Below are 25,321 nucleotides of genomic sequence, written 5' to 3' on the forward strand. Positions count from 1 at the left end.
AAGCCTTCCCACACTTAACCTCTTCGCTTATCATGCATCATTTCTCTCAAAGTTCGGACACTTGTCTTTGTGCACCCTGCGTGAATGTGGCTGATCATACAGTAGTCAGCATAACCGACTGGAGACCCGATGACGGTGCAATGAGCGCAATGGGAAATACATGGTAGTACTTGAAATCCTTGTATATCCTGCCTTCGGCGAGTCGGCCAATCACTCTACTGGTGTTGGGGAAGACATTCTCTTTTCCTAAGGAGTTGTTCAACGTCACGGACACCCCAAACGCTCAAATCGATCAATCTCGTTATACAGAGAGAAGGCAGAACGTTCACTGAATCTAATACATTGTAAACGTGTCGGCCGAGGTTGCAAAGCCGTCTCACATTGAGGTCCTGGCGGTTCTGGCCACGCTTACTCTATCCTGCAAATTGGGCCAATCACATGGCTTCCATTAGAGGACCGACGGCCCGCATTGATCCTGCTAAGGCACAAAGGGTGAATTCAGCACACTTCGTCTTTTAATACACTCATCCCACCCCTCTCCGTGCGCTCTGCTCTTTTTTCTCCCCTCATCACCCCACCATTGCACTCCCTCCGGCGCCGTCGCATTACCATCGCATTCGAATTGGACCATCATGGAGGCTCTCCTACACCAATCGCGGTCTATGTGCCCGTTCCTCCACAAGACCTCTCCCGCCACTTTGCGCTCCCTCTCCACCACCACCGCCGCCGCCAGCAACCATGCCGTCTCGCCCGGCGCTGGCAGCATGTCCAATCTGCAGGTCCTTGCCCGTCGCTGCCCCATCATGGGCAAGGCCCTCGCTGTCCAGAGTGCCCGCACTGGACACAGCGCTCTCGCTGGTGTCTTCGGCGGTGCCCGCGCCTATCATAGTCGTGTCGGTCGCGCAAAGTTGCACACCTCTACGGCCAAGGAAGCGCGGGCCGTTGAAATGGAGAGCTTGAGATCCCAGCAAGGTACGTTACTCAGGTTTGCCTTTGCGAAGACTTCTCTGACTCATCCTCAAATAGTTCCCCCCTACCCCATTGCGTCCCAGAAGGTCTCGCCCGTTCAGCACCACCATGCTGGCACTCATTCCACCCCGAAACCTGCGAAATTCGACTATGAGGGATTCTATACCCAGGAGTTGGAGAAGAAACACAAGGACAAATCCTACCGTTACTTCAACAACATCAACCGCCTGGCCAAGGAATTCCCCCGCGCTCACATGGCTTCCAAGGAGGATAAGGTCACAGTCTGGTGCTCCAACGATTACTTGGGAATGGGCCGCAATCCCCAGGTCTTGAAGACGATGCACGAAACTTTGGACATGTATGGCGCTGGTGCAGGAGGGACCAGAAACATTTCCGGCCACAACCAGCATGCTGTGCAGTTGGAGAGCACCATCGCGAAACTCCATGCCAAGGAGGCCGCTCTGGTCTTCTCCTCGTGTTATGTTGCCAATGATGCCACTCTGGCCACTCTTGGTAGCAAACTCCCCAACTGCGTTATTCTGTCGGACAGCTTGAACCACGCTTCCATGATTCAGGGTATTCGCCATTCGGGTGCGAAGAAGATGGTCTTCAAGCACAACGATGTGGCCGACCTTGAGGCCAAGCTGGCTTCCATTCCTCGCGAGTATCCCAAGATCATCGCTTTCGAGAGTGTCTACAGCATGTGCGGCTCGATTGGCCCAATTGAGGAGATTTGTGACCTGGCAGAGAAGTACGGCGCAATCACCTTCCTCGATGAAGTCCATGCCGTTGGTATGTATGGACCACACGGCGCTGGAGTGGCCGAGCACCTTGACTACGAGGCCCACTTGGCTGGTAGACCCAAGGGCACTATCATGGATCGCATTGACATCATCACCGGAACTCTCGGAAAGGCATATGGCTGCGTCGGTGGCTATATTGCCGGTTCAGCCAAGCTGGTCGACACCATTCGATCCCTTGCTCCGGGGTTCATTTTTACGACCTCCCTTCCTCCGGCCACCATGGCTGGTGCAAAGGCTGCGATTGAGTATCAGGCAAACTATCAGGGTGATAGGCGCCTGCAGCAGCTTCATACCCGTGCTGTGAAGGCTGCCCTGGATGCGAGGGATATCCCTGTGATCCCGAATCCGAGCCACATCGTCCCCGTCCTTGTGGGCAACGCCGAGGTCGCTAAGAAGGCTAGCGACTTGTTGCTGGACAAGTGGGACATCTATGTCCAGGCCATCAACTACCCTACCGTACCGGTCGGCCAGGAGCGTCTCCGCGTCACGCCCACCCCTGGCCACACGCGCGAGTACCGCGATCACCTAGTGGAGGCTTTCGACAGCGTATGGGAGGAACTGGGCATCAAGCGCACCAGTGAATGGGCTGCTGAGGGAGGCTTCATCGGCGTTGGCGAGACGGCGGCGGCGGAGGTCACGCCCCTCTGGACGGATGAGCAGCTGGGTGTTGATGCCGTGGTCAAGGGCATGAAGAGCGGTTTGGATGCTAGCGGCCTGCTCGAGTTTGTGCTCGAGAAGGAACATGAGGCTACTGCCAAGGCGGTCAGCGCTGCTGCTTGAGCTAGCTAGTCTGCCGTTTTGTTTTTGTCTGGCCTGTCCACTCCCTACTGCTTGAGGCCTAAGTGAGGTGTTCGTAGTTTTAGCATAGTGAGCTGCCAAGCGTTGCGTTACTAGCAGTCAAATAGAACTTCTATGCTTCAAACGAATTCCGAAAAATCCATGCCTTTAGGCGCTTTTCCGGGACTAGTGAACATTGCTCCGGAAATCTTGATTGACACTCCAACGCTAAACTTGCGTCTATAAGCCTTTAAGATTTAGACTTGATCTATGTAGGTCCTGCACCACCAATCATCCCACCTGCAGAAGATGGAGTGGTTTGATAAGTAGGATGAGTTTCACACTCTAGAGCCATCACTGGCACCAAGTCCACTCGAAGAGGTCGCGAGCATGACTGGTGCTTGGCCCATAACAGGCAGTAGCCTACTCCGTATACGAGCCCCATTTGAATGTATTTGTGGCAAAACTTCAGGCTAGTAACACATTGCCAGAGCATTTACAATTGATAGTTTCCACTCTTATCCTTCACTCATCCTTTCACCCAACAACCACAATGAAGTCTTGGCGTCCCTTACCCTAGCTTGCTTACATAAGTCCCGCCGCGAACTAAGCTTTCAACAATCAAAGTACAGCTTCCAAACGGCTACGCAACACGCAATCCCTCAAAGGCGCCCATAACCGGCGTCTTCTGCGAACGCGATCCCATATCGGGAGACCACTACTGCTTTGGTAGGGTCCATTTGGACGACTGAATTCCCCCGCGTCGTCCCTTTTGTCGGCCACCTCCCACCGCCAACCCGCGTTCTCCGCGCATGGTCGCCGCCCGCCGTGTCCAACATCACGTCACTGTGGGCTCTTCTTTGTAGAAGTGCGCCATCATGGCTCCGCCGGGCAAGCGCAAGAGGCCAGAACGCTCCGATACAATTGACAGTAACAGCAGGCCATCGCCTCACAGGCCCCAGAATCTCGGCCTTGCCAATGCGCAACAGCAATCGCAGCAGCAGCAGGCCAACAACTCTCCTGCTTCCAGAAGGCCAAGCAGGAATCAAGGTCGAGGTGTACCGAGCACCCCTGGTAGTCCTAGCGTTGCGCCGTCTTCGGGAACCATGGCTCCTCCCGCAGCACCGCCGCCGCAGAACAGGGCTCCGCCGGCCGCTCAAGCTGCTCCTGCTCAAGCCAACCCGCCGTCGACCCCTCAATCGAATGTGCCAGCTCCAACGGGTCAATCGCCGCATTCGAACCAATACGTCACCCAGGAGCGCGTTGATACATGGAGCAGGCAAGGACGAAAAGCTGTCATCGAGGTTGGCGCTCAGGCGCAAGCGGAAGGCGACATGCTCACGCTCTCGCTTGTGTTCGAAGAAATCATACAATCCGCGATAGACCGTGTGCTGGATCCGGTCGAACTTGGGTCCACAGTGCAGGAGATTCTGGCCAGACCCAAGTCGGACGCCCTTGATCCCATACCTCTGTTTCTCGAAACCGTCAGTACAATTGTGGAGATGATTCAGCCTCCTGGTCCTGTCAAACCTGTATCTACTTCACTTCCCGAGCCCATCAAGCCTATGCTGCAAGCTACTGGTATTGACACGGCTCATATGCGGAGCATATTCCCGGAAAACGTGCTTGTTCCGTTGGAGCTGGTCAACCCTACGTTTCCGAAAATGGCGATACGAAAGGCCACGAATGCACTGTACCTTGCGTCGAACTACAATCTTCTCCGTGAGGAATCGGAAGGATACTCGAAGCTCATCACGGAATACTTCACGACGGTTCAGAATCAGCCGCCTTCCGAAGATGTTGTCATAAGCACTTTTCAGCGAGTAAAGGCGCTGATTGGGGCTTTCAACCTGGACGTCGGCAGAGTCCTAGACATTACATTGGATGTATTCGGCACCTTACTTGTTAAGCATGTAAGATTCTTCGTCAAATATCTCCGGGCGAGTTCCTGGTGGCCTGAGCAGAGCGTACCGCATGGCATTTCGTGGGAAGAGCCCCTTATTTCAACCTTACCGCTCTGGGCATCTCCAGGATTCAAGAAATGGACCTATAGCGCGGAAGACAAGGAAGGACAGCTGCGACTTCGACGCGAACGTGATCGGTTATTCTGGGATCGTGTGGATGCTGTCGGATTCAAAGCCTTTTTCGAACTTGGTTCGCGCAAGATTACAAGCGGCGCGCCATCCGAAGAAGTCATCGCTTCCATGGCCGCTAGTATTGCAAATATGGAGAATGTCAACGCAACGGAAGTGCAGAAGGACACGAAGAAGAAGGAGTCTACTTCTGATTTCAAGCAGATCCGGGAATGGGCGGAAGAGTGGATGGCACAAACCGGCACGCTACCTCCGTCAGGAAACCGAATCGCGGCTCAGCTGTTGGGGTTCAAACTTCGGTTCTACGCCTCGGACACCCGCGATGCTCACGACGTTCTTCCGGACAATCTAATACATCTGGCGGCACTTCTCATCAAGATCGGTTTCATCTCGTTGGCCGATCTCTATCCTCATCTGTATCCGTTGGATCAAGACATGCTAGCCCACAAAGATAAGCTTTTCCAGGAGAAGGCAAAAGCAGAGGGAAAGGCGAACGCAACGCCTCTGAATGCTCTGGCCATGGCCGCTGCTCTTCCGGACGAAACCCTGCCGGCACCCGTGTCCCGCCTACGAGACGCTGAAAGCAAGGCGAATTCCAAGTCCGCATCTGAAAGAGCAACACCAGCGGCAGAGGAGGAGCAGCAGCCGAAAGAAAAACTTCCTGAACCTGTTGATCAGAAGATCGCATTGCTACGCAGCTTACTTTGTATTGGGGCCCTACCGGAAGCCTTCTTTATATTAGGCAAATTCCCATGGCTCCTTGATGTCTACCCGGATCTCCACAGATATCTTTTCCGCCTCGCGCATCACTCGCTGAGCGGGGTATACCAGCCTTCGGACGAACCCCCACTGGAATCCAAACGCGCACAACCGAACGGAAGTCCAGCAAACGGATCATGTCCCAGCGACTACGTTCCTCGGCGAACCCTGCGGTGGGCAAAGCTTGAAGAGAAGGATGCGGGTGACGGGATTGATTATCGGTTCTATTGGGACGACTGGTCAGATAACGTCCCGGTGTGCCAGAACGTAGACGATGTCTTCAGACTGTGTAAATCACTGCTTCAGTTCGTGGGTCTCGAATGCGGCAAGGATGCCGTGCTCCTGACGAAGCTGTACCGCATCGGGCGGAAGAGCCTTGCCGAGGATCCCTCCGAAGACAACTATAACCGCTGGATACTCCTTTCCAAGAAGTTTCTGGCGCCTGCCTTGACATTTTCAGGTCGAAGTCCGGGTGTTGTCAACGAGGCATGGGAGCTTTTCAAAATTTTCGACACAGCGACACGGTATTCCATCTATACCACTTGGTTCACTAGGCGTGACAGGTCCGATCCAAGAGCTAGACCGTGGGCAGCCCGTCTGGATGTGGTAGCCGCAAATTTCCAGGAACTCGACATCGAAACGAAGCGTATCTTCCGGAGAATCAGCAAAGAGAACTGGAAGGAGATGGGGAGACTGCTAGCGAAACCCGCCTACGCTACGCCCGGCCTTGTCTTCGAGCTGGCTCTAAAACAGGCGGAGAGCTACTCCAACATGACGGATTCGCTTGTGGAGTGTTGTCGATTCGCCACATTCCTAGGTTTTGACTCTTTAAACTGGGCTTTCATCAACTCCTTGTGCAAGCAACGGAACACTATGCGGAGTGATGGCATGTTGGCGGAGAATTGGCTGAAAAACACTGCCCACTTTATCGGCAGAGCTTACAGGCGTTATAGTCTCATCGACCCCACGCCGATACTGCAGTTTGTTGCCGATAGGCTATTGCAGGGGAAGTTGTTCGTCATGGAGATTCTTGAGCAGCTCCTCACGTCCATGGCGGGCATAGGCCCTGTTCTGTCCCTTACCGAAACTCAGGTCCACGGTCTTTCGGCGGGCCCATTGTTAAGGGCTTTCACTCTGGAGCACTACCTGGGAGACATGCGCCATCTGAACAAACTCAGCTCTAGGAGGCTGTTGAAGTGTCTTAAAGATGCAGACTTGGCTGCTCAGATTCTTGTTTCCCTCGCCATTGAACTTGAGCAGTACGTCTTTCGACCCGAGTTCGAAGAGGCGGGCACGCCGCTGAAAGTTATCGGTACCAACCTTGATCGGTTACGCTCCAACTTCGACCAATACCTCGATTTCCTCCAGTCGTCCCTCACGATCGACGAATTTGATGCCATGGTTCCTAGAGTGGTAGAGTTGATCTCAGAGTATGGTGTCAGCCCTAGCATCGCGTTTTCTATTTGCCGTGCAAGCATTTCCGCCAGGATTAATGCGGCTAGAAACAAACGTCCTACATCTGCTCCCGAGCCGGCGGCCACCGAGACCGAGCAAGTCAATGGTGACACGACCATGAGCGGCACCGAGGAAGCGCCTGCTGCTGACGAAGCTGGAGAAAAGTCTCAAGCTAGATCGGAAGACACAGAAATGAAGGATGCCAATGTCAATGGTGACGTGGAAAGGAAGGACCGGCCGACAACTGAAAACCCAACGAGTCCCGACGGTCCTCACAATCCCGCCCTATTTGACCAGCGGCAACAAAATCCGGAAATCGATTCGATAGTCAAGTCACTCCAAGCGAATGTGCCGGACGTCTATGGCAGCCATTTGTGCCCCACCTTCTTCGTGACGTTTTGGCAACTCTCCCTGGTTGATGTTTTCACCGTAACCCCGATGAAGGAGATGAAGTTGTACAACGCAGCTTCGAAGCATTTCCAAGACAAAGCAAGCCAACTCCCGCCGTTAAGTCGCAATGTCAGCGGTGAAGCTCGTGCACGGCGCGATGCAGAAGTTCAAAGCTACCATGACCAAGGCGCCGCTTTCCGGGAAGAAAATAAAGCCATGTTGACGCACGCGCTTCAGATGCGGAAATACTTGGCAGAGGAGATGCACACCTGGTTCACCGGGATACCGATGGTTGACGCAAAGTCGGTGGAGCTCTACGACACACTCCTCCAGGACTGCTTCCTTCCTCGAATTCAGCTGTCGCCCCAGGACGCTCACTTCGCCGCTGCTATGTTCAAGTACATGCATGACATTGGTGTTCCTGGCTTCAGGTCGATGAAGTTCCTGGATCAACTCTTTAGACGGAAGCTCCTTACCAATATCATATTCATGTGTTCAGAACGCGAAGCGAGCAACCTCGGACGATTCCTGAACGATGTGCTGAAGGAACTCAACACCTGGCACTCTAGCCAAGCAAACTACATCAAATTCTCACAAGGTTCCAAGAAGAACTCGCCTGGTTTCGGTAAAACTTTCAATGCTGACCGGTCCCCAGCCACCTTCCTTGATTTTGCGGAGTTCCAAAGCTTGCTGAACAAGTGGCACGACCAGATCTACGGTGCCCTGAAGGCTTGTCTCAAGAGCGACGAGTATATGCATATTCGGAACGCTATCAACGTCCTGAAGGCTGTTGCCCCCAGCTTCCCTAAGATCGATTCTATGGGCAAGGCTATTTACCAGATGGTTCATGACGTGTCGGAGAACGACGAAAGGGAAGATATCAAGCTTGTGGCGACGTCGGTATTGGGTGATATCAAGAAGGGTGACAAGCAAAGGATGCCATTGCAAACATTCAATCCACAGGCAAAGGTGGCCGTGCCAGTCAGCGCAACGGGGGCTGCGAAGGTCGCTGATGCTGGACGCTCGGAAACTCCTCAAGAGGCCACTGCACGACTTAATGCCTCAGCTCCCGCGTTCACCCCGCGGACAGCACAGACGAATGGAACACCACAAAGTCCGCCCGCGACAGTCAGCACTCAGAAGGACAACAAGCCTATTGAAGAAGCAAAACGTGCCCTCCCCGCTAGAGCGGCGCCTGAGACCCGTGTGAATGCGCCAGAGCCTGCTCGACCCACCCCACAAGCAGAGACGCGTCCACCTGTCCAACCTCCGCGGGCAGATAGGGAGAGCAGCACTCGAGGTCCTCCACGGGATACGCAGCCAGGACCGCCTACACCTCAGGCTGGCCCAGGAGTACCTCGCCCTGAGAGCCGCGGCAGCACAGGTCATCAGACCCCTGGAAATAAGGTCATTCCCGGCCTCCCCCCTCGACCAGAAACCCAGCCTTCGCGACCACGTCTAAGCGAGCGGGCCGGTAGTGATCGAGGACCTGACTATAACGGTGCTCCTCCTCGCCCTGATGCTCGACACAATGGGGCTCCAGATTTTGGGCGGCCCGACCGCGATACCCAGCGCGAACATTCCATTCGGGATATGCATCAGCGGGAGCCGTTCAGAGAACGACATGAAATGTCACCCGGACGTGGCCGCGGCCGGACTCCACCTCCTGAGCGTAGAGAGCCTGGCTGGGGTTCAAGAGATCTCCGGGACGAGCGAGAACCGCGCGACTCGCGAGAGTTTCATGACGAACGATCCATGCGGCCACCACCGCGAGACATGCGTCCCGTCCCACCCCCTTACCATCAGCGAGACGCACGAGATATTCGGGATACCATACATGCCAGGGAGATGAGAGACGTACGTGAACGAGATCCCCGTGGTCCACCGCTCCCACCTGCAGATGGACCTCGACGTCCCCATGGTCGCGAATTACCTCCGCAAGAAGATGTTGTACCTTATCGACGAGATTTCCCGAACCAGTCCCTGAGGGTCGGGGATCGCGGGCCAAGCCATGTTATGCGTGACATGCCGGATAGACCGCCTCTGAATGGAACCCCTTCGGCGGGCGGTAGGCTGCCTCCTCGCGGAGAGCGGGATATGATGGATCCAGGGCGAGCTAAAGTCCTGGAAGAAGAACAAGCAGCCAACGATTTCCGTTCCGATAGGGAAAGTCGCCATGGCCGTAGCTCTCGCGGGCAGTCTCCCGTGCCTCGTCGCGAGCGCATGCCTGGCGGTTACCAAGGGCGTAATGAACCTGCTCGAGATCTTCGCGATGATAGACTGTATGATCGCGCACCGCTTGAACATGCACCTTTGAACGATTATCCTGTTGGGCGAGAACGGCGGGATGATGGCCCTGGTGCCGCTCCGACTGGACCTCGCGGAGGGCGAAACGAACCTGCAGCGTCTGGGCGTGTCTCCCGTGATATGTTCATGTCCTCATCTGGACCATCTCGTCCGTCTGGATATCAAGCTCAAGATCCTAACTATGGCCGGCTCAACCCTCCCAGCGACAATGTCCCGTCCGGTCCGAGAAGTGAGTCAACTACCAATATCGATTCCGTCTAAACCGCCTTTCTAACAGCACAACAGACCCGCACACAGATCGACGGGATCAGCGTTGGGAAGTGGCTGATCAAGCCCAGCCTACCGCTCGAGCACCGCCTTCTGGACCCTCCCAACAGAATGAACCGGGCGTCTATCCCGACAGGATGAAAGAGATGATGAGCGCGCCAGCGCTTCAAACCGATGTTCATCCCCCCAGCGGGCCTCGAGGGGTTGGACGGACACCTTCCGGGCCCGCGGCATCGTCGCCTTCCACTCGCGGACCGCCCACAGGCCCATCCTATGGTGATCGCGGCCCTCGAACTTCAGGACATGCCTTGCGAGCCATCAACAATGTCCTAGGGCAGAATCAATCTTCCGGCGGTGGATACAATGACGTCAACCCGTCCACTCCATCACTCCAGGTCCGGGGACGCGGTGCAGCTCGCGCGGGCGGTTTTCCCGAAGGTGGTCCCAATATGCCAAGTCCTGTGGGATCAGGATCTCACCCTGGTACGCCGAATCCATCCATGAGACCGGACTTGCCACCCTCAAGGCATGATAGGGGTCCTCCGCCGGATGACGGCAGATACGACGCTCGCGGTCCTAGAGATAGGGAGGGTCGGCGGAGCGAGAGGTCTGGGAGGCAGAGGAGTAGGTCGCCTGAGAGGGGGGAGAGGAAGGGGGAGGAGAGGGGTAGTCGGAATGGGCCCCCTCCGGAGAGGTTCGCTCGGAAGGAAGAGCAGCAGGATAGAGGTGGCGAGCGGGAGAGGGAGAGGGAGCCGCGCGGTTCGAGCGGTCGCGATAAGAGGAGTTCTTCTGATCGAGATGGAGGAGGTCGGAGGGAGAGGGTGGAGAGAGAAGGTGGTGAGCAGCCGTCACGTGATGGCGGGAGAGAGCGACGAGAGAGATCTGGGAGGGGAGATGAGGGAAGGAGTTTTGGGCAAGAGATGGCTCCTGCGTCTTCTTCCCGGAGAGGTCCACCGCCACCGGGTCCAGGTGAAGCTCCGGCGTGGTCGGGAAATGGTGGGCGCGGGGCGGATTTCAGACAACAACAACAGCAACAGGGAGGAGATATGAGGAGGGGCGAGAGAAGAGCACCGAGAGATGAGGCGAGGGATATGAGGAAGCGCGGTCCGCCGGGCGGAGAGGAACCGCCGAGTCATAGGGATCAGAAGAGGCCGAGGAGATCCCAAGGCTAGGTGCCGGGGAAATGGAAGGGAAGGAGGTAGCGGAAGTGGGAGTGAGTGGGATTGATGACTTGGATTGGGCCCAGGGGTTGCGATTGTATCGAGTACTCATCTTCTTCTTCATCATCCACTCTGTTCTCTTTTGTATGCGGATTGGTATTGGTCTCGGCGGTGCATTTGCCAGGCGTTGGGGAGTTTTTTTTAAGGGGCATCGAGGATGGGGGACTTTCTTGTATGGGAGATAGAGATGTATTATTTAGTTTGGGATTTATATTTGTGAGTGATGGGTATGGATTGATTGCATTTGCCCTCGGTCTCTTTGGTTTTATTGGGTGTTTCGTTTTGCGTTTGAAGGACGGGGAGAGTAGAAGGTGCATGACGGGTCACGGATACTGTCTGTGTAGACTCGGACAGTGTAGATGGACCTAGGATTGTGACACATCCAGTCCCTCCCACACGACCTATCGAGACGTCCACACCATATCCCCGTCCGTCCGTTATACGACGCATTCTGCAGAACTCTCCCCGTCGTCGTGCTGGATCTTGAAACCAACGGCCCAAGGGGAAACGCCGCCTGAAAGTTACTCTGAAGGCTTTTTCCCGGCTCCCGGCCAACCCATTTCTGCTTTTCTGTGGATGCCAATGGCCAGCCAGACGTTGGGAAACGAGATGCAGACAGTATGGATGCTGGCGGTGGAGGTTTGGGTGGACTTACTGCCCTACTCGCAAGCAGGTTTGTTTGGACATGGGGACTGATATTGCAGTGTTGAATAGACATTGTGCTCGAAAGACTTCTTGTCTGACCACAGGCGCGCTCGATGGGTTTAGTACCGGACAACTCGTCGGCTGGATGGAGACAGACGAGTAATATTGGCGGTGCTCGAACTCCCATCTACCCATCCCAGCTGTTCGGAGGATAAACAGCTTCAACATACTCTCCGAGTGCTGCTATATCCACGCGACGATGGAAGCCGGGAGACAGCGGAGAACATGTCGTTCCGTACAAAGCATTAGCGAACGAGATTTCCCTTTTTGATTTGAGCAACAGCAAGCAAGCGTTTATCAGCGGTATATACGCATTCAGGGTTTTGGGGTTGAAAGTGTAGGGTTATCTTCCACTGCGAGCTTCGCGTGCCAACATTTGAAACTAGATAAGCTGATCGGCAGGATGCTTTAGGTATAGGAGACTAGTTACACCTACAGAGCATATGGTTTACGCCTAGACAGACTAATAGGCAGCTCTTCGCTGCTTACGGAGTAACCTTGGATGTAATCGGTAGCAGATGAAAGTCCTACCGAGTGCTGGCAATGCGGACTACTTACTAGTCCTGCAGGATACATGCCGATTTCAGCACCGGAGTCCAGTTCACGATGGTAAGATATCACAAAACTGATCGACCCGAAAAAGAATGGGAAAGGCATCCTCGCCAATGAATTATGAAAAGTTCTACTGTACGTAAGGAGCATTGGTGTCCATATCTCAATGTACATCATGTCGATAGCCGTCCCAGAACCGCCTCTGCCACTACGACAACATCCAGCGATTCGGACTCCCGTTCTCATGACTAAGTGGTCTATGACGAGTTGAAGGCGCGCAAGAAGCAGGTCTACATAGGTACATCGCAAGATGGCCATCCTTGGGGTGCTCTTATCACGTTGAAAGACACGAGCAGGTGTCCATCCGAGCCCCTCCATCCTACAAGGAGAGAATCGTCGATCGGTCCCAGAAAGAAGGAGAGGCATGAAAACCTAATGATTCCACTTCGGAAGCTACATTGAGAACAATACCTCACTCCTGCTTCGCAAGAGGTTCCATTTAGATCCTTCATCAACGAGTAGTCGGCCGGAACTGCCTTTGCTCCCCCATGTTTTCCTTCCTCGTACTGCAAATATCCATGATGCCAACTGTTTTACCACTGTTAGGGACTTCAACCCTTGAGCGGTCAGCCCCCGTCGAGCTACGGAGCAATACGGCTCTTTACTCTTCACTCCTGTGATATTGTCGGGGCCGTTTGGGTGATTAGGTGCGGCAACATTGCTCCCTGCTCACTTCAGGCTTGGGCGTTTGGAGTTCTCCGATTTCTCCGAGTCTTCGAGGGTGTGTTCGATAAGAGGGGAAAAAAGAAAGGCGGGTGGGAGGGGAAAGGGAAGGTGTAGACAAGAATAGAATAGACGAAACCACTCCCGGGAGAGACCATATCCGGTCTTGAGTTGTCTCTGCTTTTCATGGATGACAGTGTGTCCTGTGCATGAGGAGGTTTCACCATATATTGATGGGTGTGTATGCGTCCACGGAAGGAGGCAAAACTGCAGTAGACCACATCAGAAGAAACCAAATGACGAAAGAATGATGAAAGGCGAACATGAAAGGCGGTTCGAGCCAGAGAGAAGGGCAGGTACCGTGATGAAAAGTCGATCACTTCTTGCTGACTTCCCATTTGCGAGGGGAGCAATTCCAGAGCCGCGGATTTCTCTTTGCCACCCTCACCTGTCTGAGAGTCGTGTGAGAGCATGCTCTCCCAGTATCAGAGCAGATTGCTTTTGATAGCTGAGTGACTTCAATCTACCGGATCGCTTCATCTTCGTGTCCGTCAAGGGAATTCAACAAAAGGTGGATCATTGAAACTTGCTTCACCGGTTAGCAGCGCACTGAAGAGAGTGATTTCAACCCCAGCGAGGTGGCGCGCCCATGTTGGTGGCTCTTCTGCTCGCCGAGTGGCGAGAACAGCGAATTCGTTTCAGCAGAGCGAGGGTGTCTTTCTCGCTCCCACGTGCCCGGGTTGCAGTGATTTGATACGGTCTTTAAGCTGCATGTAACAATATTGCAAGGTATGCATCTAGGGCAGTGGAGTCCACCACGGTGCCCAAGTGATGCTGGGCCCCCAGCGACGATGTTCGGTGTGTGGGATGCCCTCGTAATAGTTTGAGTGGCAAGAGCATCTGAAAGTCGCGGAGGCGGTTATCAGGACTGCAAGGCGGAGGCGTAAACTGTGCCTCTTCGTGTTGGTATGGGGAAAGCGCTTGATCGGTGTGAATGCGCATAAAGGAGCCGCGGCGCGCTTGTCTAGCGTTCCCATTGGTTTACACCGGGCTTTAACAGTGACGGAAATCGCTGGGTTGCAGACTCCATCATCCTTGGATTGTGAGCTCTCCATGCCCTCGGGACTACAGAGCTCCTGGCAGGCAAGGGCAAATGGTAGCACGGAACATTCCGACGGCCGATAATTGCTGTCGAGTGTAAAGGAGATAGATGATCGATAAGACGACGCGGCATGCATCTCAGTTGGAAGCAGCACGCATCACGTCTGCAGGGGCAACTCTTTTCTCGATAGTTCCCAAGCACTATCGCATTATTCGTATAAGCAGACAACGTGGGAAAGGCTTGAGTCTCTCTGAACGTGCCAAAAGCCAAAAGCGATAGTGGATGCTGGATCCAAGGTTGTGGCACATGGAGAACACTTATCGTAAGATCGTGGATATTTGACCAAGGAGCTCTCCATTACCACGCTTCTGCAGTTTTTTATCTGCAGGTTTTGTGCACAGTACGAGCAACGGCGTGAGAGCTAGACAGTCTTGGTATGCTGTTAAAATTGTTAGCTAAAGAGTGGGCGCGTGGGGGATTCGCGGCGTGGGGGTGAAAGGGGTTCGCTTGGCTGGCCTGCTGGAGACAGCAGCAATTCCAGCATTGGCAATCTCGCGTCAAAACGCCCAGCAATCACCGCGGTTCCCTCGGAGGATGCCCTTTCAGCGCCCAGAATTAGGTGGACTTACGAACCAGCTAGACACAGCTGCGAAACAAAGAAAGGGGTCCTGGGAAGTGAATATGGCACAGCATACTGTAAGGAACACGCCCAGTTGCGGCGAGGTCATCGTCCCACTGCCGCGGGAGATCTCAAGCATCGGCTTATTTTCCCATTGGTCGTTATATCGCGGGGCCGCTGGGATTGGCTCTCCAGTGTCTTTTTGATCACAGGGAAGATGCGGGGACGAAGTTGGTGGTGCCGGGTGGCAGGGCGGCTGATGAACCTTGAAGGAGATTATTCCTGGATTGTGCCGGCTTGCATGAGGCTTGACTGGTCGACGGGCTCGATATGCACACTGTCCGAAAACGGGCATGCTGTCCCACAAACCCGAAGCATCGGGTGTGATGAGGACTGCGCAACAGATCCTTGCAGGAGCCAGGCCCGAACAGTTGGTCTGATGGTTGCCACGGTTGAGAGGTCGGACAATGCAGGGCAGCCTCCCCTTGGCGTGCTGTGCCTTGTTCTCAAGGAGTGATAGGAGCAAGCCACGCTTCAAATCGTGACCAGGTCTTCCGCGTTGCAATTTGCCTGTGCATCTTGCAACAGCATGGTTTGGATGATGTCAAGGCATCTCTCCTCATCTGTGCGGATACCACCGCTGGAAAAGCACAGCAAAACAGGAGTGCTGCCATGTTTATGTACCAGTAAGGTGCTGGCGAATAGCCATCGCAGCATGCATATGGACCACAACGAGATTCGGAAGAGCCTCGAGAGTTCCGGGACGAGCCAGACACTGCGTTTGAGGCGATCAAAGTGGCGGGAGCGTCATGGAGTCGTGATCAGCTGTGAGGCGCCAGGGTGGACTTGAGGACGGTTGGGCAAACGGAATGCATTGCCTGTGGCACCTTCGGCCAGGTTGCACTGGAGCATCCGATTGCAGTTTCTCCGGCACTCTGGAGGGCAGGTCTTCGAACTGTCACCACGCATCGATATGGTTCATTCGCATTTCCGCTAAGACGCTCGCCACTGGTCAGCCGTGATAACGGGACGTTGGAGAAGCGTGACCAGCAAGGAACGAAAAGGAAGCAGGCGGATTCCCACGACAGGAAGTCATGGACATGCAGTGCGTGGCGGCCGGGGATGGAGGAGAGATGCAGGGGAAGTTCACAAGGGAGGTTGCAGTACGGAGTAAAGGGTCATCTGTTTACGGGATGCCAATAATGGAATGCTTAGTCATTAGCCTTCTTGGCACACTTCTCGGACCCGTCTCGGATTGATCATTATTTTACTTGTTACTATTGGGACATTCAACAACAAACACACAACATCCTATGGCCAACATGCAACCAAAGACCGTCACAGCGGTGAGGAGCACAAATGAGGAGGGCTACGCCGCTTCACTGCATCGCCCGAGCCACCCAATCTCGCGATCCCGCACACGATCCTCTGTCATTCCTCTGGGTCGTCCTGCAGGTACCCCATGGCCGACAGCGGCTCCGATGCTGCAAGAGCAGATGAGATGAGAGGGAGTCGACCATGTCTGAGTCGTGAATGCCTCGACCCTCCCCTTCCTCCCTCTCTACCCGCTCCGGGGACCTGGAGCCGCCGCGCGGAACGCAGCAGCATGGGCACGATGGTCCCAGCCGTATGGGTTGTCTCTCAAGGGTCCTGGTCAGCCCGCTCCTCGCCCCGTACTGACACTTGTCTCGACTCTCGGGGAGTTGGCGGAACGAAAGGCCTCTTACCTAAGGCGACATGCCCAAAGCGGTGAGAGAGGCTGTCGTTGCCGCTCCCTCGTCTTGAGATGCCCAATTGGTTTTGGCGCGGGTCCGGGCGGGGGTCCTTGGGCTCCCATTCTCCAGCCGACCATTCACAGAGTCCCAGTGCGTCACTACATCGCCGTCTTCCATCTTGAGAGCCTGGGACTTTGACGGTGCCAGTGGTGGTAGAAGCTGCTTCAGTTCTGCATATTATTCAACCTAGAAGAAAAGACACTCGAGACCCAAATCCGTGTCATTGTGCAAGGCTTACCTTCATCCCCGAGGAGGTCGACAGCACTCGATAGATAGGCCATTATCGACCTCAGCTGGCATTTCCGGACCCACGAAATAATGGCCCTGATAGCCATCTGCATCTTTCCTGCGCATCTCCTCGCTGCCAATGGAGTGGCGGCTTTGAAACTGTGTCTCGGAACGAACCCCCACACTCTCCACCCACCTTGACACTCCCCCATGTGCAGCCACCGCGCCTCTCCTGGCCGTGCCCTCCCGCATGCCCTCCTCTTGACAAGCTCATCCCGCTCACCAAAACACATGTCCCAGGTTCAGGCCTCGATGGCGGTCAGTCACCCTTGGCGACATGCCCTCATCCTTGTGGCGTTGCCTTCCTCTTGCGTTACCCGGTCTGGAATTCGAGCATGCCCTTGCACGTTGCCTGTATACTGCTTTCCAAAATGGCTGTTCTACGGACTATGTAAACCCCCTTAGTCTCCTCTCCGCCCAGATGGAACTTGGAACGAGCCTCTACATTCACCCTCTGTGAACCTCCTCCTCCATTTTGACCAGCACTGGCTATTTGAAGTCATTCCAAACAGCCACGCTTCGCCGTTTGGTCCAGTCCGCTGCCTCTGCACCGTCCCTCGCTTCCTTCCACCACTCCGGGACAAGGCATCTACCCACCCCCACCGACTCCCGCAAACCTCTGAGCTCTCAATACTTTAAACTATGGCCGCCGTCATGAACCCTATGCATGTCGGCCATTGGCAAACCCAACCCGAGCAACCTTTCCACGACCACGTCACGTCTCTCTTCTCGTCGGGGTCGTTCAGAACTTCAGTCGACTCAGAAGCCACAGGACCCTTTCAAGCGGCAACGGCACACATGCACCACCAGATGGCACAGTACTCGGATCCATACCAACCTGGCCTCTTCGTGCCAGTGGTGGGTTCTATGCCTATGAATCCCTACAGCCTGCAACAGCCTTTTCAGACGAACTTCAGTTCTGCAATGCCGTCGACCCCTCTGTTTCACTCCGTCAACCACGGTCAACCTGCTCCCAGACTGGGCGACCCAAGGGCCCGCTTTCCCATGGAAAGGGCCATGCCCTCGGCAGTGAAAATGGAGGTGCCCTCTCCCACTCGACCCGCTTACTCTTATCTGGACTCTCCCCAACACGAAGACTCTAAGCCGACGCTCCCCCAGCCTACCCAAGGTAACACAATCGAGTTCAATACCCACGTCGATACCTTGATGAGAGCGATACAGGCAAAGCAAAAGCATGAGCCTCAGCAGACACAGCAACCTTCGGAGGTACGCCCCGAATTGGCCCAGGAACTTCGGCGAGCACCACACTCACCTCCGCGACAGGACGCCAAACAGCAGACCAAGTCACAGAAGAAGCCAACTAGGAAATACGAGTGCCCGTTGCAGGATTGCAACAAACGATTCTGTCAGAAGACACATCTTGTCATCCATATGCGCAGTCACAACGGCGAAAAGCCTCACGTACGCTGCCCATTCAGCTCATTCATCGACAAGACTAACCCGTGTGCAGGTTTGTAGGCATCCTGGTTGCGGGCAAAGTTTTTCACAGTTGGGAAACCTAAGGGTATGCATCCCTATATGCTCTTCAAGACGTGGTCACTTACTGACTTTGAGCAGACTCATGAGCGGCGACACACTGGAGAGAGGCCATACAACTGCGACATATGCGGCAAAAGCTTCGCTCAACGTGGCAATGTGCGAGCACACAGAATCGTTCATCAGCAGATCAAGCCCTTCACCTGCGAACTCAACAAATGTGGGAAGCGCTTCACTCAACTTGGAAACCTCAAGGTAAACGTCCAAGGCATGTCCCGGATGGACCATTGCTAACACATCACAGCATCATCAGAACAGGTTCCATGCAGACACCATAGCCGAGCTCACAAAGAAGTTCGCCTCGGTAGAAGAAGTCGATAACGTCACAGACGAGGAGCGGAAACTCTGGGAGTACTTCGCCTCGCTCTACAAGAACTCCAACAAGGGCATCAAGGGGCGCGGCAAGGACCGGCGGATCTCAGTGGCTTCTTCAACCGTTTCAACTTCGTCGTACACGGCTACTATGGCTCCATCAGCCAGACGAGACTCAATCGAGTACAGCGAGATGTATGCACAATCGGCCAGTAGCCGAAGCAGCCGATGCTCGTCACTATCCTCGGTGGGCTTCATCAAGGCGGATGACGGTTTCGACTTCAACAGCACCATGGTTGGGGGCTACGCAGGCTCGTCGGGTTATGACGATTGTGTGTTCCCCGAACGGACGCTCTAGGAATTCCAAGTTTTGCACGACAATGATGAAATGGGAATCAAGGGTATGTATGGAACGGTGGATTTAATGGGAGTTATTGGGAAGGGTTGATACCCAGGGAGGGACATTTGATACTGGCTGGGCGAAGGGAGGCGCATGGACACTGGGTCCACTTGCTTTCTGCGATTTCAGCGTTCTATTTTGACTGCCTTTTGCAGAGCGTCGTTGTATCATATGCATAGTTTTACATTCTGGTTACATAGTAGTATCCAAGCGCCTGGCTCGCTTGCTTCCACACTACTTGGTTTTTCCCTTCCATCGTTCCCTGCTTTCGTGCGTTGTTGCAAATGCAATATGACACTACGCGCTTCCTCGTCTCGGGCAGCTGTGCTCGCATCTTCCCATGCGGGCAGCACTGCAGCGACGATCTGGGACATCATCGCACCGCCAGATGGGGACCATGGACAATGACATGCCATTACTGTGGCGCCCGCAGCAGCAGATTCGAGTTGTGAAAACAGCCGCAAAGGACGTCACAGACTGTGTGTACTCCCTAAGATGTACCAGGACCTACATAGTATTCCTAGGTCTAGGTAGCCGTCTCCTTCTCAGACGAGGTCGCTCTCTATTCCAACGCATCAGCGTTGTTCCCCATCGCACGTGTGCCTCCCCCCAGCTTACTGCTTCAGAATACATGACATGATCAGATGCGCACAGATTCATTGGGCGGAAAGCCACAAGCGAAGGGACCCAATCGCCCCGCTCAGCGGGTGCTCCCTTCTCCTCGTCCGGGAACTCCCTTCATCCTCCCCTAGCTAATAGTCCAATAATGCCCACTAGTCTACTTGTACTACTCCTTGAGCTCCAGCTTGACAACCATCCCCCTGCTGAGCACTTGGGTGATCTGTCTCCGCGGGTATTCGCGGGCTTTTAGCATCCATTAACCATGTCTGCGAATACGGAGTTTCTCCACTCCGCGCACATCTAATCTCGACAACAACACCCCAAAAATTCATCACCCCCACGCTTTGCTATGCACAAAAAAATATTACTTTCCAGGATTTCTAGGAGCTGCAATCCTACAAGGGCGAATGACCAACCACAAGGCGCGCGCAACATGTCCCAAACATCGTTTTATTTGTGCAGCTTGCCGGGTTTCGGAAGCTACCGATGCGCGCGCGCGCTCCTGGTTGTGTTGTCTCATGTCTGTGTGTGGGTGTGGGTGCTGTGCGATGACGGTGGGGTGCTTAGGAGGGGGAAGCGTGCGAGCAAGGCAGTGTCACGATGGACAGACACAGCTGGAGGGAATCGAGTGCGACATGGTGCCACGATATGATCTCAGCGAGAATAAATTTGTCGATCTTGGGATTTTCAAGGCTGAGGGCACGAGACTACGGTGTCGGATGTGCGGTTTTCTCATCGCGTCGCTCGTACTGTGTATGCATATGTCCCAGGCCTGTCCAATGTATCCCAGGTATCCTTCTTCGAACATGCATGAGCACCCAGATATCGACCTCATTTTAAACACCGGGTCGAATCTTTGCGCTTCCGGGAAGGTGGAAAGTTCGGCGAACAGAAGTGTGTTTATCCAGAGATGCATTTTTTTAGTGGTTTCTACTTGTAGGTAGAGATTTGGGACTGGGGTGTCTCGTGCCCAGATGCCTGAGGTTCCAAGGTTGGGGTCGGCTTATGGCGGGGTTATCTACAGTCGTGTGCAGCGGACAAAGAGGAGTGGAGTGGTGTATTTCCGGCCACTGCTACTCCTGGTCCTTCTGATACTTGCACCTTGACGTTTGAAGGATTATCGCAAACATCCTGATGGTCTCCGAATTCTCCTCCTCACTTGGACAATTCTCCTCCCCCCTCGTCGTCGACTGGAGCTGGGTCAAGGGTACATCATCCGCCCACGCGGGATCCCGTTTGTCACTCCCACGCCTCCGTGACCATGTACTAGTTCTCCACCTTCTGTACTCATTTTATCCCCTCTGCTTTAGGCCTGAGCAGATTATCTCCACTCTTCAGCCTCACCCAGATGGCGCACTCCCAACCACATCTCTCGCCATCCGCACGTTTCATCAACCCCTTCCCAAACATCGCCTGAGACCTGCTCAGTGCTCTCAAATGGCTCCGAAAATACGACGGAAGCGCCCATCTCCCGCTCCCCTTTAGTGCCCGCCCATTAGTCCATCTCGTCCCGATGTTATCCACCCTTGAAACCCTGAAAATTCGTGGCCCGTGACCTCCTACCCTTTTACGCCAATGATATCGCGCGAGTCCCGGTATCGATATTTTTCACTGCTCATAACGGGGTTCCTCAACGCTCATTGCTCAACGCAATGCTGTACCCCGCCCGCGCCACACCACAGCATGCAACCAGAGCCTCTCCAATCCCCCGAATACGACGCCTAACAGCACAACCCCGTGCAGGATACAGCGTTGGCCTGCCAATGGGGTCGTTGTGCGCCGGGGTGGAAGGGGAGCGTTGCACAACGCAGCGGTACCGGTAACTGCACAAGCATTCGCGAATCGCGGGACTCTTTGCTGCATGAAAAGCCCGAATCCCCCGAGCGCACTGAGGGAGGGGGGAGGGGGAGGGGTGCCGTGGTGTTGGGTCAAGGGGTCCAGGGGATGAATAGGAGGTGTGTGAGATGTAACGGTGCTGGACTCACATGTACACGCACGTGCGTATATCTGCGCACATATTTCGATGAAATGCACTCCCTAACCCCATACAAGAGTCCCACAATTCGCTGCCCTAACCACCCTCACTTCGCCGACCAAAATGCCCGCCTACCCTATCCCCTGTATTCCGTCATTCACGCTAGCGTCTTCATCATGACGGATATCAAAACAGATCATCTCGCAAGATCTCAAATCCTCAACCCGCACTAAAAAAAAGTCCCAACCCTCGGGAAATGTCCCACCCCCCGGTCCCCTTCCCACCCGCACTATGCACGCAGCTCCGAGAAGGGCAGCGTGTGGCGCCCTGCAAAATTGCTAGGCAAGCCCCTCCTCACTCCTGGTGACCTGTTTTCTCTTCGACACTCGCTCTCGATACCAAGACGTCTCAACGGCGACCTCACGTTTCTCTCTGCCCCAATGAACCTCTTCCTACGCGTCCCCCCGTGTCCCCCACTACTGCACCCTCACCCGAATGTGATACCCTGTGCATATACTCCCGTACGCGCTCCATCGAATGATATCCCCTCCTCCTTTCACGTTTCCCCATCACCCTCCCCTCGACACTCATGCACCCGCGACCCCTTGGAGCCTAGCAGTAGCATCTACCTAGGTCAGCGGCACCAGCAGGTCCAGATTTCCAAGTCTCGACCCAACAATGATGAACAACCCAAGCACCCGGCACTTTGCACACCCCCCTTTCCACCCCCATGCATACTGGAAATCGTTCCAGCTCGCTGGATGATGCGCGACGCAACATTTGCTCCGAGGCACATTCAACGCAGCCAGGGCCCAGTCCGGTTTGAGAACGCCCTGCAGGAATGATGAGACTTTGATGCCCTTGGATGGGACGCGGGACCAGAAGCCGGTGTGCCGGTAGTGATGTGCTATAGTCCACTAGTACGTACTATACACAGTATTATCTAGATACCCAGTGAGGATGCTGTGATATCTGCGATGCTGGCTGCCCGTGGGGGTGCGATTGGGATGTCTGAAGCTTCTTCTTTCCGGTAAAGGATCGCCTGTTGTTTTCACTTCAAGAGCACACTCACTATCTACACAGCAGGTGCTGGAGCGTGGGAGATGTCGGTGACGAGAGCATGACGTTGGTGCCACTATACTGGCTTCAGCGCAGGTATCTAGAGTAACAGTACTGTGTAGTGAACGGCGTATGCGTGTGCGTTCGGGCGATACATTGCATGTGCATGTGCAGCCGCAGATTCTGCATCCTGTAAGGGGTTTTGTGAAACCGTGATTAAGCACCCTCAATACATCTATGTCGATGCTCGCCGGCTTCGGAACGAAATCTTCATGGTTCGGCGGTGGGTTTATTGGCACTGCAGTGTGAAGTCTGCCTCCCATGCGTGAGATGAGTGTCGGCGGGAAGATACCTGCACTGTGCCATTGGCTTCACGAATTCCTTGTCCTGTTGCTTTCTCCTCCTGAAAATCCATGAGGCAGAGCGTCCCAGATGTATGGCCGTGTACGACGTATTTCGTACTGTGTAACTGTGACGCTCATTACTTGTAATTCAGCAGTCCATGGTATCGAGGGGTCTGTAGAAGGGACACAACCGTATACTAACCCCCGACTGCAGAGTCCCTTACTTTGGCCGCTGCATCACGCACTTGGTCGAAAATCACGGGGAAATTCACATCTCTGTGTTTCATTCCCAAAATGCAACTATGTACCCGTGAATTTGCTCTCGCGTGTTCAGCAAGAAACTTCTTGTTTAGCAACCACTCGTTGGCAACCAACTTCTTCTCATTCACAGGACTCCCATACCCAGCATCTGCTACCTCACTGATGTTCGAGTTTCTGTACAGACCCGGACACAAATGCGGATATATATATCATGGAGCCAACGCCATAGCCATGGCTATCTACACAGGTAGACGAATCGAAGTCAAGGAAGGTGGCAAGATGTACCTCTACATTTTGGTCGACCTCGACACCGAAAATTGTTACGGGGTGGATAGATTCAGGGATGCTGATCTCTGGCGCAATCCCGGTTCTAGTGTAGAAGTCTGTCCAGGATACTACTCGAAAGATGTCCGTCTTCGACAAACCGGCCTGGAACCCAGAAGGATAGAGACATATTTACGAGTCCAAGTGCAAGCCTGCCTATACGCAACAAATCCACGGCCTCGCATGCATGCGTATCTGAACATCTCCGTTAGGATTGAACGAAGTTGTACAAATAGAACAAGTGGATTAGAAGTAATAACCAGACTAGCGCCGTGTTCCCTAGGTACGGTTTTCTATGGAACAATGGGATAAGAAAATTGTGTGGGTGAGATTTTAGAAACGACAAATAGTGAAATACAATGTAGTAAGAACCTTCTCTCTCTCCTATTCGAGGCCTAGGTCATGGCCCTTCCCGACACGTAGTCATAGCCGTCCAATCCAGTGACAGTTACCTTGGCCAAGTCAAAGCCGTTCTCGTACAGCTGTTGAGCAGCATAGTCTGTAACGCACGCCGACAGCGTCTGGCGCGCATCCTCGAGCGTAACTCGCAACCTCGTAATCATCGAGAACCAGTCATCAGGCGCCGTGATCTTCGGCAGCTCGCTCACAGCTGTAGTGCTGGAGTTGATGACTGGATGAATGTTCTCCTGGATCTTGAAGGCTGGGTAACCCACGAACATCTCTGCACCGAGCTCCGCGTACGCCAGCAGGGAGCTCCATAGTTCCCTGAATTGGGATTCGTACGGGCGGAGGGAATCGGCAGTTCCGTTCTGGAACTCGGGTGCGGGTCCATGCGGCGCGATGTAGAGTCTTTCGAGCGGGAACTCGGGGAAGGATTGCGTGAGGACGCCCACGATGCTGTTCGTGCTGAACGTCACTCCGGCGCTCGGCCGGCCTACTTGACCTGTGATAAGGACCTGCGCGTTCTTCCAATCGATATTGAACTGTTTGAACCAATTTTGCATTCGGTACGCCGAGTCGAGCCCGTTCAGGAAGAAAGTCGCGATCATGATCTTGTTGTACGATATCGTACCGTTCCATCCCGGGAGGGGCGTCTCACATGCGGCACTGTCTGCATCCGGTTTCTTGTCACCCACTTCCAGGAACGTGTCTTGCACGAAACGAGCCGTCAATTTGTCAGGATCGGCGAGGACGGTTTCCAGGAAATGGATCGTCATGTCGCACGCGTAGTTGGTCATGGCAGCTATGCTCGCTTCACGGCCGACGAAGGCTTCGCCTGCGACGAAATCTTTCCAGAAGCTCTCGGAATTCGCGCCCTTGACCGCGCGCGTGGCATCCAAAAGCTCCTGGGCATGCGTCTTCCAGTCTTTGTTGTGGGCCTTCATCTGGGCCAGCGTGGCGATGGCCGGTCCGATGTGGGATATGGCGGTCAGTTCGATGAATCCTTTGGTTAGCACTCTGAAGGGCAGCATGCTGGGTTCTTGTCCGTTCCCTGGATAGATTGCAATGTATGTGGCGGTGCAAACTATCATTGGGTTGGATGCCTGGGTCTCTGTGATGGCGGTCCTGTACTTGTATCCGAGACTGTTTGGCCCACCGGTGTATGCTGAGAATAGGGAGAGAAATGCTGGGTTCTGATCTACCTGCCGTCTGGCCATCCGTGGGTGCTGATTTGAGATAGTCTCATGCTTCTTCTTGGTTGG

The 25,321-nt window shown here is 54.3% G+C and overlaps 7 protein-coding genes across 7 annotated transcripts; 4 read left to right on the forward strand and 3 right to left on the reverse strand.

Annotated features, from left to right (window-relative positions):
- The first annotated feature begins 256 nt into the window (after positions 1-256).
- Positions 257-2,694, forward strand: EI97DRAFT_435744 (5-aminolevulinate synthase-like protein). Its single transcript, XM_033798938.1, has 2 exons — positions 257-972; positions 1,027-2,694. Exons 1-2 carry the CDS (start codon positions 633-635, stop codon positions 2,550-2,552), a joined length of 1,866 nt encoding a protein of 621 aa, XP_033651363.1. The 5' UTR covers positions 257-632; the 3' UTR covers positions 2,553-2,694.
- Positions 2,695-3,427: 733 nt separating this feature from the next.
- EI97DRAFT_444632 (uncharacterized protein) lies at positions 3,428-10,992 on the forward strand (the record flags this gene model as incomplete). The annotated part of the gene is made up of 2 exons (XM_033799913.1): positions 3,428-9,782; positions 9,839-10,992. 2 exons carry the CDS (start codon positions 3,428-3,430, stop codon positions 10,990-10,992), a joined length of 7,509 nt encoding a protein of 2,502 aa, XP_033651364.1.
- Positions 10,993-12,877: 1,885 nt separating this feature from the next.
- EI97DRAFT_145713 (uncharacterized protein) lies at positions 12,878-13,655 on the reverse strand. The gene has a single exon (XM_033793228.1). It carries the CDS (start codon positions 13,491-13,493, stop codon positions 13,032-13,034), a length of 462 nt encoding a protein of 153 aa, XP_033651365.1. The 5' UTR covers positions 13,494-13,655; the 3' UTR covers positions 12,878-13,031.
- Positions 13,656-14,491: 836 nt separating this feature from the next.
- EI97DRAFT_145711 (uncharacterized protein) lies at positions 14,492-15,213 on the reverse strand. Its single transcript, XM_033793227.1, has one exon. It carries the CDS (start codon positions 15,094-15,096, stop codon positions 14,725-14,727), a length of 372 nt encoding a protein of 123 aa, XP_033651366.1. The 5' UTR covers positions 15,097-15,213; the 3' UTR covers positions 14,492-14,724.
- Positions 15,214-17,242: 2,029 nt separating this feature from the next.
- EI97DRAFT_145726 (uncharacterized protein) lies at positions 17,243-19,063 on the forward strand. The gene is made up of 4 exons (XM_033793230.1): positions 17,243-18,226; positions 18,276-18,329; positions 18,383-18,556; positions 18,606-19,063. The coding sequence occupies exons 1-4, from the start codon at positions 17,447-17,449 to the stop codon at positions 19,029-19,031; spliced, it is 1,434 nt and encodes a 477-aa protein (XP_033651367.1). The 5' UTR covers positions 17,243-17,446; the 3' UTR covers positions 19,032-19,063.
- Positions 19,064-19,682: 619 nt separating this feature from the next.
- On the forward strand, positions 19,683-20,718 carry EI97DRAFT_145744 (uncharacterized protein). The gene has a single exon (XM_033793231.1). It carries the CDS (start codon positions 20,102-20,104, stop codon positions 20,636-20,638), a length of 537 nt encoding a protein of 178 aa, XP_033651368.1. The 5' UTR covers positions 19,683-20,101; the 3' UTR covers positions 20,639-20,718.
- Positions 20,719-24,052: 3,334 nt separating this feature from the next.
- On the reverse strand, positions 24,053-25,276 carry EI97DRAFT_479940 (uncharacterized protein; the record flags this gene model as incomplete). The annotated part of the gene is made up of 2 exons (XM_033802015.1): positions 24,053-24,712; positions 24,755-25,276. The coding sequence occupies 2 exons, from the start codon at positions 25,274-25,276 to the stop codon at positions 24,053-24,055; spliced, it is 1,182 nt and encodes a 393-aa protein (XP_033651369.1).
- Positions 25,277-25,321: the final 45 nt, after the last annotated feature.

The sequence above is a fragment of the Westerdykella ornata genome, assembly GCF_010094085.1.
Source record: "Westerdykella ornata strain CBS 379.55 unplaced genomic scaffold EI97scaffold_24, whole genome shotgun sequence".
Taxonomy (NCBI): Eukaryota; Fungi; Ascomycota; class Dothideomycetes; order Pleosporales; family Sporormiaceae; genus Westerdykella; species Westerdykella ornata.

Bases quoted from the DNA above. Each gene is read 5' to 3' on its own strand.
- EI97DRAFT_145711 (XM_033793227.1), bottom strand. From the start codon at position 15,096: ATGCCCGTTTTCGGACAGTGTGCATATCGAGCCCGTCGACCAGTCAAG.
- EI97DRAFT_145744 (XM_033793231.1), top strand. From the start codon at position 20,102: ATGACCAACCACAAGGCGCGCGCAACATGTCCCAAACATCGTTTTATT.
- EI97DRAFT_435744 (XM_033798938.1), top strand. From the start codon at position 633: ATGGAGGCTCTCCTACACCAATCGCGGTCTATGTGCCCGTTCCTCCAC. The intron at 973-1,026 runs GTACGTTACTCA...ATCCTCAAATAG, and splicing joins GAGCTTGAGATCCCAGCAAG to TTCCCCCCTACCCCATTGCG.
- EI97DRAFT_145713 (XM_033793228.1), bottom strand. From the start codon at position 13,493: ATGCTCTCACACGACTCTCAGACAGGTGAGGGTGGCAAAGAGAAATCC.
- EI97DRAFT_145726 (XM_033793230.1), top strand. From the start codon at position 17,447: ATGGCCGCCGTCATGAACCCTATGCATGTCGGCCATTGGCAAACCCAA. The intron at 18,227-18,275 runs GTACGCTGCCCA...ACCCGTGTGCAG, and splicing joins ACAACGGCGAAAAGCCTCAC to GTTTGTAGGCATCCTGGTTG. The intron at 18,330-18,382 runs GTATGCATCCCT...GACTTTGAGCAG, and splicing joins CACAGTTGGGAAACCTAAGG to ACTCATGAGCGGCGACACAC.